This window comes from Hypomesus transpacificus, chromosome 4, assembly GCF_021917145.1.
Source record: "Hypomesus transpacificus isolate Combined female chromosome 4, fHypTra1, whole genome shotgun sequence".
Classification (NCBI taxonomy): domain Eukaryota; kingdom Metazoa; phylum Chordata; class Actinopteri; order Osmeriformes; family Osmeridae; genus Hypomesus; species Hypomesus transpacificus.
Window position 1 is genome coordinate 3,938,382 of NC_061063.1, and position 12,427 is coordinate 3,950,808.

Genomic DNA, 12,427 nt, shown 5'->3' on the forward strand with positions numbered 1-12,427 from the left:
CCCCTCCCCCACCACACACACACAAAAGTGAAAGAAGGACGTGTGTTAAATACAGAGTGAACAAAACGACAAATATTCATAGAAACTGAGATAGAACCTTATAGAAAACCTTACGCTGATTGAATCGAGGGGAGGAAATGGTGGAGTGCAAGGGAGGCAGATAGAGAGTATAAAGAGAGAGACAGAATAAAGAGAGAGTGAGAGAGAGAATAAAGGAGAGTGACAGAATAAAGGAGAGAGTGAGAGAGGGAATAAAGGAGAGAGTGAGAGAGAGAATAAAGGGGGTGAAGGCAGAGACCAGAAAGCGTTTTGGGATTTCATTCATCCTGTAACCCTTTCCCACTGCCTTGCCTCTTCAACAGGTCCAGAGCGTTGCCACTGACAGCCCGGGCAAATCATGCAATTCATCATCTGGAGATCTCCCTGTGTCTGGAGTATGTTCGAGAGACATTTGTAGCCGTGAACGCGCGTCTGGAACCTTTAAAGTAGCTCCATTTTCATATTTTCCCCAGAGGCTTTGATTTCCATCAGTCTCTCTCCCTCTCTCCCTCTCTCCCTCCGTCTATGTCTCTGTCTCTCTCTCTCTCTCTCCTTCATAGTCAAGGGACAACTTTGGCAACACTGGCGACACTGAGGGGCTTTGCGTTAACAGAGCAAGAAAAAATGCAGTTCAGCGCCGAGATGAGGACACCTGAAAATGGAGGCGAGGTTCAATCACTGGTAAACCGTTGGGCGTGAATATTCAGATTTCTTTCGATTCAAGTCTTCGACAAAACTGTTGGAAAAGAAGTGACCAAGGCCACAGCTGGACAAAGACCTTGCAGTACTCACAACCAAACCGCTTCTTGTGAACGGTTTGATAAATGTTACCACTTGAAGCTTCCTAGGTCTTTTCATCAGTTCAATGATGACATAGCGTAGCAATTGTCACAACAGGGATGCAGGCAGTCCAGTGGTAAGCTAGCTACTGGCACAGCTCTGCTGGTAGCTCAACAGATCAGTCAGCAGTCCTCACAAACATCAGACATGAAATGAGACACGCTACAGACTGCTCTTCTGACTTGACTATGCATTTGAGCCTTATCAGTCTTTAAACCATCTGTCTAATTATTCTAACAGCATATTACTCCCAAACTGTTGCTAAGGTTGTATGGCATTCCACAGGTTGCAGATGCCTATTTAATCATAATTAATATGGGAGTAAATTAGGCAAAACCATCCATCAAACGTGATTCTGTAGCTGAGGCCTGGCATTAAACACTACCTCTACTGCCCCCTTTTGACAGCAGCTGCAACTACAGCAGCTCTCAATTAAGGTCTAATGCCACTACTATCTACCCACACGAGTGCCCCTCTCGCATATCAGTCGGCTGCGGTCTTACGCCGGGTGAAAGAATGATGTTGTTTGCTCTAGCACAGATGTCTCCCTATTGTGAGAGACTCCATCTTTTATTCATTCATTTCTCCTGATGAATACTGAGGGCCAGGCTTGGTAGGAGCCAGGGCAAACACACAGGGCCCTGGAGAGGGTCCAAAGGACGGGGTTGCCAGGACAACTGGGCCTGCTGGTGTATGGTTTGATGAGGCTCCGCTGTCCAGGGTTCAGAGCAGGACAAGGCCAGGGCTGGGTCTGAATCGGACGACCCCCAACATCCGTGTCGGAACACTCCGGAAACATTTTCACCTCGTGCTCTCGGCTCCATTTTTTGAATCCCGGTGACAGTCAGCCAGGTGCAGCTTGGGACTGACCCGCGTTGTCTGAGCGATGATTCCAAAACGTTCCTCAGAAACTTCAGGTCTGCTTATAGACATCTACTGTGTGTGATGAGGGGGAGCTGTCATGTCAGGTCTCAAACTGAGAAAAGACAACAGAGGATTCATTACCACCAGTTCAGAGAATTCACACTGTGGAGCAAAGTCTAGGAGCTCTACTATACGAGCTTCATTCACCTAAGAGACTGTAGAAGGAGGAAAAAAAAGACTCTTGATTTCATTCAGGGATGATTTACGAGGGGCAATTTAAAGAGGTTGCGTAAGGACAGCCAAACACAGTCCCTCTCAAATGATTTATTCTTTTGATCGGTGAACGCCTCATGAATATTTGACAAAATCTGCATGGCAAAGCTGCATATTATTAACTCGAGGGAAATCATTGCGTCGTGTTAATATGTGTTTAACAAACGTGACGTGGGTTGGAATAGTGAGTGAAAATATGTTTTTTTTTCTCAGCAGTGTCTTCGGGCCATTGTGACAACACACCAGCAGAGCTGTGCTCACGCAAGGTCACGGTGGTTTGTCTACGGCGCCGTGGTACGATTACCAGAGTTGATTGTATCATGCAAGCCCCCCCCCCCCCCCCCCTGAGTCAACATGGGTGTTTTTGGGCTGAGCTGTCATGCACTGAATTGACTTTTCAAAGCCATTTTCTGTTCTTCCCATTTGCCACCACAAAGTAATGACTGTGGTGCATGGAGAGATAGTCTCATAGCATGACCCAGGCATTGTGACTGAACAGAAATGCCTCTTTTTTACTGGCTAATAGAGCCTTGCAAAGCACAAGCTGTGGTTGCTCTACAGCCGAGGCATAGGGAAGTGCATACCAATCTCTGCTAATTACAGTGTGGCTCTGCTGGGAGCAGGGGGGGGGCTTGAGGGGGATTTCAAAGATGCTGTTTTATTCGCAGCTATACGTAGAGTCGCACTGGCCAACATGAGTTATGCAAGCTAGCAGATTCCATTTCATACCAGGACACTGTGTGGTTACCGAGCCTGAGGTGGAGATCGCAAGCTGTGAAAGAGACTCTCAACTTCAGTTTGTACATGCTATGCTGGTGACAAAAACGCCGGTAGTCTGAAGCTATGCAGCCTTCACAAAAGGAATTTCACCTTCAGCGGGACAGCTTTGACTCTGACCTGAAGATGTGTGTACAATAGGCACTGACATCTGACATGCCAAACTGACAGTCAAATGGCGAGCTGTTCAGACAGAACGCTAAGAACAATCCCAGTGTTTCCCACACATAGACTAATTTGTGGCGGTGCGCCACAGAATCAACACCGGCCGCCACACATTGCGTATCGTAAACATTTTTTTTATAGCTATTTAGGTTAAAACACGGAGCATATTCGTTCAGCTGCATTTCTTTTCCCCCGCTCTCCCTCCGTCTCTCTGTTACTGATGCGTCTTTCCCACATATGCACACAGTCACAACATCAGCACACGTTAGCAACAATGCATACAGTACATATGCCGTTCTAGTAAGACCGACAGCTATATCAGCGAGCCTTCAGCATTAGTGCCGTAGCTAAAAGTCGAGGAAAGTTGAGGCTACTTTTCGCTAGGTACCTTACTCACATTTACATTTAGTCATTTAGCAGACGCTCTTATCCAGAGCGACTTACAGTACTCGAAGTTTCCCCTTCGTTCTTTTGGTGAGAAGTCTCAAGAGCTAGCTACTTACTCGGCGTCATGGAGCCGACCAGTTAAATAGTTGTTTAGCACTAGCGTTGCTACATGCATAATGCAGAAATGATATGTTAGTTGTTGTTAATTTGTGAAGGTGTGAATCATTTTGGATTAATATTTAATGTAACAAATTATTAACAAATTAACTGTGTAACGAATTATTAACGAAGGAAATATTACGACCCCCCCCCCCCCCCCCCCCCCCGTCTGACAACCCCCACCCCTCCCCGCCACAATTAGATTTCTAATCTGTGGGAAACACTGCAATCCACCTTTCCTCCCCCTCCCCCTCCCTCCCCCCTTCCTTCTCTCTCTCACCCCCCCCCCCTCTCTGTCTGTCTCTCTGTCTGTCTGTCTCTGTCTGTCTCTCTGTCTGTCTGTCTCTCTGTCTGTCTGTGTCTATCTGTCTGTCTGTGTCTATCTGTCTGTCTGTCTGTCTGTCTGTCTGTCTGTCTCTCTGTCTCTCTGTCTCTCTGTCTCTCTGTCTCTCTGTCTCCCTCTCTGTCTGTCTGTCTGTCTGTCTCCCTCTCTGTCTCCCTCTCTGTCTCCCTCTCTGTCTCCCTCTCTGTCTCCCTCTCTGTCTCCCTCTCTGTCTGTCTCTGTCTGTCTCTGTCTGTCTCTGTCTGTCTGTCTGTCTCTTTGTCTCGCTCGCTATCTGTCCACTCGACTCATGCAAGCTACAGCTCAGTCCTGTCACATGAAATCAGTCATGTGAGCAGGCCACAATGAGCATGGCCCCTTAAACTAAAAGGAGAACACTTGATGGGACTGAGGGCAAGAGAAGCAATGACATCGTACCGTCTAGTCACTAACCCAACCGGACTCCTCAGTAGGCATCTATCCACTGACATGACGTCTATTGGCTTCTGGATGTTTCCTTCAGCGTTCAGTTCTAGCCTCGTGCTGGGACCGTCTGCAAGAAATATGCAATCTGAAGCTGAGGTAGGCTAACACATGCACCGACGACTGAACTCACCAGACAACCTAACACTTGCCTGGCATGTCTGTGGATCAGCGTAACGACTTCAAATGGGAAACATTGATCTCGCACAAGGGGCTGTCAGAAATATAACGTGCAGTGAGAAGGCGGCTAACTCTTGCAGCCGTCAAGAGATCTAGATGCAAATCTGTTATTAGACTGCCTCCAATGGTGTTCCTGCCTTGACTGAGATGGACTTAATTACTTGAAAAAAAAAAAATTCTCGTCATAATGAATTCAAATTGATAGGTAGCCTACACAAAAAAAAAAGAAATTAAAGCAAAAAAAAATTATAGATCAAAGAAGGCTTTGAGCATCATTCTCACTGAGCCAACAGGCCCTGAGGTCTGAGTGCGTGCGATAAACTTTTCTCTGTAGTCAAGTTAACAGAACCTGTCATATTGGAGTCCCCATCGGTTTAACAAACCAATCAAAATCAAGTCCTAGCCCGGGGAAACGCCAACGAGCCCGTCTTTAATTTAGCCCAGTCCCCTGAGGTCACTTGGCAAACATTACATCAGATCAGCCCAGGGCCCCTTTTCCACTGTCTTCAGCTATTTCAACAGGCTCCAGTTCAGTCAGAAAAGGTAATTTAGCAAACAAAGTGGGGAGAGGGTTCTCTCCAGGGCTTCCCCTGCTCTTCTCTGATCTACGATAAGCCAGCTTGAGAAGAGACTTCTCTGTCAAGATCAGAAGACATCATTTGGTGGATTCTGCGAACTTGGTTGTGTTCCGGGTACTTCTTTAGCGGGGGGGACGAGACCACACGACCCTTCTCTTGTCTCTCCAACAGAATCTAAATGTGATTGTCATTTCCTGTCTGGGAGAAAGTGTGGACGCAATACAGAATCTTCCAAAGTTGATGTGAAGCTTGCAGTTCTTCAGCCTAGTTATACAGTCAGACAGTGATTCATCATTTTATCCCAAAACACATTTCAGTTCAACGACTTGCCCTTTAAAATGTATAATCTCATGCAAAAGATACCTTGTGTGTGGATCTTTTCCAATAGCCTATAGCTGGGAATGCAAATCTACTCTGGTCTTGGCTATCACTCTATAATACAGTGGCATGATTGAAGCACGTCTTCTTTCACACCAGAAAAAACACAGTACATACATGTATGTATGTTCCTAGACCTACCTGCTCCAATCATGCAATCACTACAGTTGGAAATGAGGCCAGGCTCCGCTGGCCTCAGGCAGGGAGACCAGGGAGTCCACAGAGCACAACGATGGCCTGCCACTCCTCCCCCGTCAGCTCAAAAGACCCTTCTAATCCCAGTTCCCTTGACAACTTCTGATGGGAGGATGAGTGGTGGAGGTGTGTGCGTCCGTCCACCTCTGAAGGTGGAGGTGAAGCCGACAGTACAAGTCACGCAGCCAACGTCTCCTCCAATGAAATGGAGAGCTTCGGGGCTTAAATCACACCGTCCAATACATCCCCCCCCTCTCCCCCTCCCCCCAAACCTCGCATCCCTCCCCTCTCTGCTTCTTTACTGGAATGGGAAAACCTGCTCTATGACAATCTCTCAGCAGCCCGCGTGATGGAACTGTTGATTTGCCACTCACTAGCAGGGGCATGTCGTCATTGCCAGGTGAAGACAATTCAGAAAGAGATGGAGACGCATAGAAGGAGACGGAGGGAGACAGAGACACACACAGAGAGAGAGAGAGAGAGAGAGAGAGAGAGAGAAAGAGAGAAAGAGAGAGAGAGAGAGAGAGAGAGAGAGAGAGAGAGAGAGAGAGAGAGAGAGAGAGAGAGAGAGAAAGTGCAGAGATCTGAGGAGCAGCAGAACAGATGCTGAACAAAGCCAATAGAGCTCTAAGTGAAAAGGCCCGGGAGATGAAAGTTAAGCAACCAGAGGTGAGGACCCCTGTCCCCGCCGTCCCCCGATGAGACACACAAAGCCAGACAGAGACACGCAGTCTCAGAGAGACACATTCAGAGAGACACACTCAGAGGGACACTCAGAGAGAGACACACTCAAAGAGAGACACACACAGAGACACACTCAAAGAGAGACACACAAGAGAGAGAGACACACTCAAGAGAGAGACACACTCAGAGAGAGACACACTCAAAGAGAGACACACTCAAAGAGAGACACACTCAGAGAGAGACAGCAACAGCCATCAAAAAGGCCCTTTTCAAAGCAACACTGACACTTCCCATCAGACTTGCCGAGGTAAACCAAGTCACCTCAGAAAAGCCCCCCCAAAAGCCCCCCCAAAGCGCAGTGTCACCTTATTCCAAATGCTTCATGGCGGCTGCTTGTTTCCGGCTGAGAACCCCAGACTGCTTGGAGCGCTCACCTTTGGTGCTGATCATCTTGGAGGTGACCTCCAGCGTCTCGATGTCCTCTGCGCCGATGTTCTCCAGGGTAATGGTCAGCAGCTGGGTCTCTCCGTTGAACAGCTGGCTGGAGACGCTGCTGGACAGCTCCTCTTTGGACATGGGCTGGGCCGTGTGGGCAGACCTGCAGTCACAAGGGCAGCAAGTCCTCAGGGCCAAGCCTTTGACTCGTTGGAATGGTACACACAGTTGACGCCCTATTCCAAAGTTGTCTCGCTCCCCCCCGTCTTAAGGCTGGTTCACAGAAACCCCTTGTGGGGTAAATTCTGTTTCGTTTGCACTTTCATGTTCTTCTTCAATCAGTTCGCCTTACTCTATTTGCATCAAAAAGCCTGTCTGAAATAGAACACTCTAGAGATGCGTCTTCCGTCGAGCATCCCCGCCCAAACCAAACATGTTTCTAATCCTGAAGACTAGTCTAAGTAGCAAGTTGAATGTACTCTAAATAACTCGTGAGGGAGGATCCTAGATGCTACACCCGACAGGGGTGGTGGGGCTGTTTCCCCACACGCAAGCCCAGGCACACAAACAGCATCGTAGCATAGCAATCATAAAAAGATTGATATTAGAGAAAAAATCACATCTTGTTTCAATCTATCCCATCAACTCCAACAGCCTGAGTTGTAACAGATAACCAAACATCAACCTTCATCTCTGCTTACAGCAGGACATGGTTTTTAATGAGCTCAGTTGGGTAATTAGATTAAACGCATATGTCTATTCCAATAAGAGTGACCTTCATGTAGCGCCCTGTGAATCAATTTAACATTTCTATTTCATAAATATGCCTGACAGCCTGGCATAACATTTCAGAATAAACTTTGCCACAGTAATCAACCTTACATGAACCTTACGAGGAAAAGTCTCAAATTCTGCAGAGAAGTTACTTCTCTGAGATAACTGGAAGTAGGCCCCAAAACTATGCACACAGTTTAGAGCAGTTGCAAATCTACCACAAATAGAAATAAAATAAGACCCTACAATGACACTTGTAGTAAATGCTGTAATTAAATAATGGTAGTAAAACCTTGAGGTAAATGTTGAGGTATTCATGGGGTGTAGTCTCAGGTAGTCCCACCCCCATACCCCCTTCTTTTACTTCTGACCTTGATTCAATAATCGAGCTGCATACAAGCTTGACTAAAAGATGTTCCCAGGAATGTAAAACATCATAATGTCTTTCGGAGCAGTGAAGAAAAGGTGTTTAAAAAAAAAAAGTTTAATTGGGCGTGACGTAAAACAATGTCAGGGATGTTTTCACTGGGAAGTCAAATATATTTAAATAATTTAGCAATGAGAGTTTCTCCAGGTGTAACTCAATTAAAACGTCTCACCGGTGTATAACTCTCATCGACACCAGATAAGTCATATAACGCAACAGCAGACAGACAAGTGGAAACTAAGAGCCTGTAAATCATTAGCATAATGAGGAGTTGGCTGTTTACAATTCTGACCTGTCTTTCTGTCATCTCCTTTGGGAGCACCCTTTTTTTTCTTTTTTTGGGGGAGGGTTCAATAAACCTGACTTTGTATTCATTCTGGGATGACTATGATCAGACACAAACACACCACCTGTCCCCGGCTCATCTTCATAATACACCCAGGCATTCGACCAAAGTCTCTCTCCACAAAGAGCTGCGCATTCTCAGTTATTTCCAGAGCAGTGAAATTGAAGGGACCGATACCGAGGGCTGACTTGAAGCCGGTCTGCGTGACTGAGGGAACAAAAGTGCAGAGGGTCGCTGTGCTACCAGTGAACAGTGCTGCCTGTGACCTGGAATTAATGAGAGGATCTTCAAGCATCTCCGATGAGACATTAGTGGATTGTGTAGATTACAGCCACAGGCCGAGGGTCGTGACACTGGGAATGCAAGGCTTGTGCAATTACACAGAGGGGGAAGGCCCCCTGGCTTTTGTCCGCACTGACTTTCTCCTCACAAAACTCAAAGTACTTTTTGTACGGTCGCACCATTCGTATTTGGTAATAACACCATCATCAAATAAAAATAACCTGGCTGCGCTAGTCTCTGAACCACTGTGTGTTAGACTAGAGCGAGGGGTTCAAGGCTGGAGGGGTTCAAGGGTGGAGGGGTTCAAGGGTGGAGGGGTTCAAGGCTGGAGGGGTTCAAGGCTGGAGGGGTTCAAGGCTGGAGGGGTTCAAGGCTGGAGGGGTTCAAGGGTGGAGGGGTTCAAGGGTGGAGGGGTTCAAGGCTGGAGGGGTTCAAGGGTGGAGGGGTTCAAGGCTGGAGGGGTTCAAGGCTGGAGGGGTTCAAGGCAGGAGGGGTTCAAGGCAGGAGGGGTTCAAGGCTGGAGGGGTTCAAGGCTGGAGGGGTTCAAGGCTGGAGGGGTTCAAGGTGGAGGGCTGGGTGTGGGAGTGGGGGTGGTCTCACCGGGGCAGGGAGGTGCTAAGCTGCAGACGAGGCAGGGAGGGCACCACCTCCACCAGGCAGCCGCTGGTCTTCACACTAGGCAGGGCCTCCAGCAGACAGTCACTGGTCACCCCGAACACCGACGTGTGGTACCCTGGAGAGGACACAAGCAGGGAAGACGGGAACCAAGATCTCATTGGTGGCATTTGTGTGGGGGAGGGGAGGGGGGGTAGACAGAATGGGGTGGGCACTATCGCATTTCCATTTCACAAATGTTCAAATGACTCCTACCCACAGACGGAGAGTTTTGAGATATTGAGAGAGCACTTTCTGCCTAATGGTGGTATAAAGGGCACCCATTCATCTGGATATAAATGGAAGTGGGTGGGGGGGGGGGACTCCTGCTGAGATTCCCCCCACAGGGATAGAAGGAAATCTGTCACATGAGCCTCTCTTTACTGATTAACCCAGGCCTGTCTCCGGAGAATGGACAATCAAGCCATTTGTCTAAATCGTGGTGACAACATTGCAATCAATTACTGTCATGCGAATATTACCAAATGACTGCGCAGATCACTGAAATGTGGGGTTTCGTAATGCCTGTAAGCTGCAAGATTGACAGACCAGAAAATGTACTGTCACGCCTAGCCTCAGGGTCAAATTGAAGGTCGGCGATGAGGATAGCCTATCCTTACCATGTATGTGTAAGCACTGTGAATGCTTTTTGAAGGTTCCGGTCTGTTGGACTCACCATTGACTGTGATGTTGCCTGCAGTGCGGGGAACCCCTACCAGGGTGACGGGGTAGAGACCAGACTCCGCAGGCAAGGACAGGGCAGCAGGAAGAGACTCAAATTCAACACCTGATGTCAGCAAGCCCTTCAGACCAACAATAGAAAAAGGTGAGTACGAATGAGACTTGGCAGGAACAGGCTGAGGGAGGGGGGGGGGGGGGAATCACACTAAGCACAGATGACGCCGTTGTGCCAGGAAGTCACAGGGTTGACCTGCTGAACATGAAAACCATATTGAAACCCAAGTGACAACGTGCTCATTTCTCAAATGAGCATTCACTGAGAGAGCACTAATGTCACCCAGAGCTGTCTGTTACTGGGTCCTGGTGGGTCACAGTGCTGGGGGGGGGGGGGGAGAGAAAAGCAACTCCACTGCTTCACACAATCCATCATCCTAATCTACCCATGATATCCTGGAGATGGAATCACTCCCAGCGTGCAGGCCCATTTTCCATGAAGAAAATTGCTCTCGTTCACACCATGAGAGGAAAAAGAAAACGGTGCCGCTGGAATCGGGTCTGCCAGCGCAGTGATTGGAAATGAGTCCTAGATGCTTCTCCACAGGGGGTGGAAGGGCGGATTCAATTGCTCAACTTCCTGTTGGCCCATGTGCCGCGGCACTGGGTATGTACAACCGGACAACTGGGGCTGGAAATACTAGGGTGACTTTGAGCGTGTACTCGTGTCTCCTCTAAATCATAGCGGTGTGTCCATGTGTTTACATTAGGAGCTGGTCACTGGAGGGGGGGGGGGGGGGGGGGGGTGACGTCATGGATAGCATCAATCGTCCATCTCAGGCAGTAGACATTACCTCACAGGAGGTGGTGGAAGACGGAGGCGAGGAGGGGGGACAAAACCTCTGGGAACCTCTTCAGGGTTGTGATTTGTCACTTTATGCAGATCGCTTTACTGAGATATTACACCTCTTTAACGGATTTCAAATTGTCTCAAGTTCATCTATCAGAAGTAACTTGTGTTTGTATTCAGCTTTAAAACAAGTTTAAGTAGCTGTTTGCTTTTGATAACAGTCAGTCTCTATGCATGTATACTGTAGCTGACAGCTACCATTGTTTAAGTCTCAGGGCAGTTAGGTTTGGTAGCAAAATTCCAAAAGTGAATTTCCCTTTGGCTCGTTGTGGTGTTTTGATTACACCAGCAGCATATGGAGGCATACTGTAGTCTATCAATATTGCATTCACACACACGGACAACTGTGATTCAGAGCTAAACATCACCAGCGGTTTAGCTGTGTGATCTCAAAGTATAAAGCAGTGGAGCTCTAAACTAAACTGAAACCAGGCCGAAAAACACTTAAGACAGATCAGTTTCTAAAATATGGATGATTAATTCCAATTTCTCATTTCTGCGAATCAAACGATTTAAATCAGTCTGAATTGCTTAAATCTCTCATCCCTGAAAACAGTTTGATGAATGACTGGAATAGCCAAAAAGAATGAGTATCAGTCACATTAGTCAGTCACACTAATTACATAGCTTGATGTTGTTTTAGCTACAGTCACAATCAGTGTCACTGTTTACAGACACATTAATTGTACCTTGGGAGGAAAACCAATAAAAACAGGGCGATCCGAGGCAAGGTCAGATTGTTGTTTGTTTTTTGTTTGGATGGACAGGGGAGGAGGGGACCCGATGGCTACCCCTGTGAAAATGAAAGGGGGTGAGGGGAATAAGTGCACTACTTGAATAGAAAATCAATAAAGCACAACAGCAGAGCTGGGTATTACTGCTGCATTCGTGTGGAGACTAAGAAGGAGGTCTGCCCAAGCGCGAGGTCACCTTGGTGCCCGGGAGACCAGAAAGTGCCCTTGTTTAGCGCGCAGGAGTCGGGTGCAGCTCTATCTCTGGCCTGACAAGCGTCCTTCTCTCTGTGTGTGGTATGGACGCCACAGGCCCTCTGCCTGGCACAGGCGTCAGGGCCATAAGACAAGAGGTCTGGGGTGGAGAGTCACCCTGGCCTGCTGCTCTCTGGCTCGCCATCACTGCAGAGCCACCTGAGGTAGCCAGCTGCCAGGCTGCATCAGGGGGCACAGCCTCCATCTGGGTCCTGATCAATTGACCTGCAGGTGGGCAGGGCATAATGATATCCCTCCGTGTGTGTGTGTGTGTACTGCATTTCATTTTCAGGCTCCCACACTAACCACAGGGGGAATTCTCTGTCACCGCCGTTTGACCTTATCCTTTATCCTCCCTGTGAGGAAGGTGTGTTTTTGACACACACATGTACGTCAACGACTGACAGTTACTCCCACCGTTCAGCGGCACATCCCAGATGTCCGTAACCGCTCGTCGTCACGGCTACCTGCGGATGTCACCAGGGGATGTTCGGACACGATGCGAAGCAGCTAAATCACCCAACCAGACCTGTCCAAGTACATTAGGGCCCACTAATGCAAAGCCAGCCCACGTCATTGTTCCTCGTCAGCCACAAGCCTTCACGGCAATTTGC

At 48.1% G+C, this 12,427-nt stretch overlaps 1 protein-coding gene across 2 annotated transcripts in view; it reads right to left on the reverse strand.

Moving 5' to 3' along the window:
- Window positions 1-12,427, reverse strand: part of trappc9 (trafficking protein particle complex subunit 9) — a 116,836-nt gene that overhangs the window by 79,468 nt on the left and 24,941 nt on the right. For both annotated transcript variants that reach the window (XM_047018524.1, XM_047018523.1), the window contains 3 exons: window positions 9,919-10,045; window positions 9,189-9,321; window positions 6,759-6,922 (listed from right to left, as the gene is read on the reverse strand). In XM_047018524.1, the coding sequence (XP_046874480.1) occupies window positions 6,759-6,922; window positions 9,189-9,321; window positions 9,919-10,045 (424 nt within the window). The remainder of the gene's footprint in view (window positions 1-6,758; window positions 6,923-9,188; window positions 9,322-9,918; window positions 10,046-12,427) is intronic.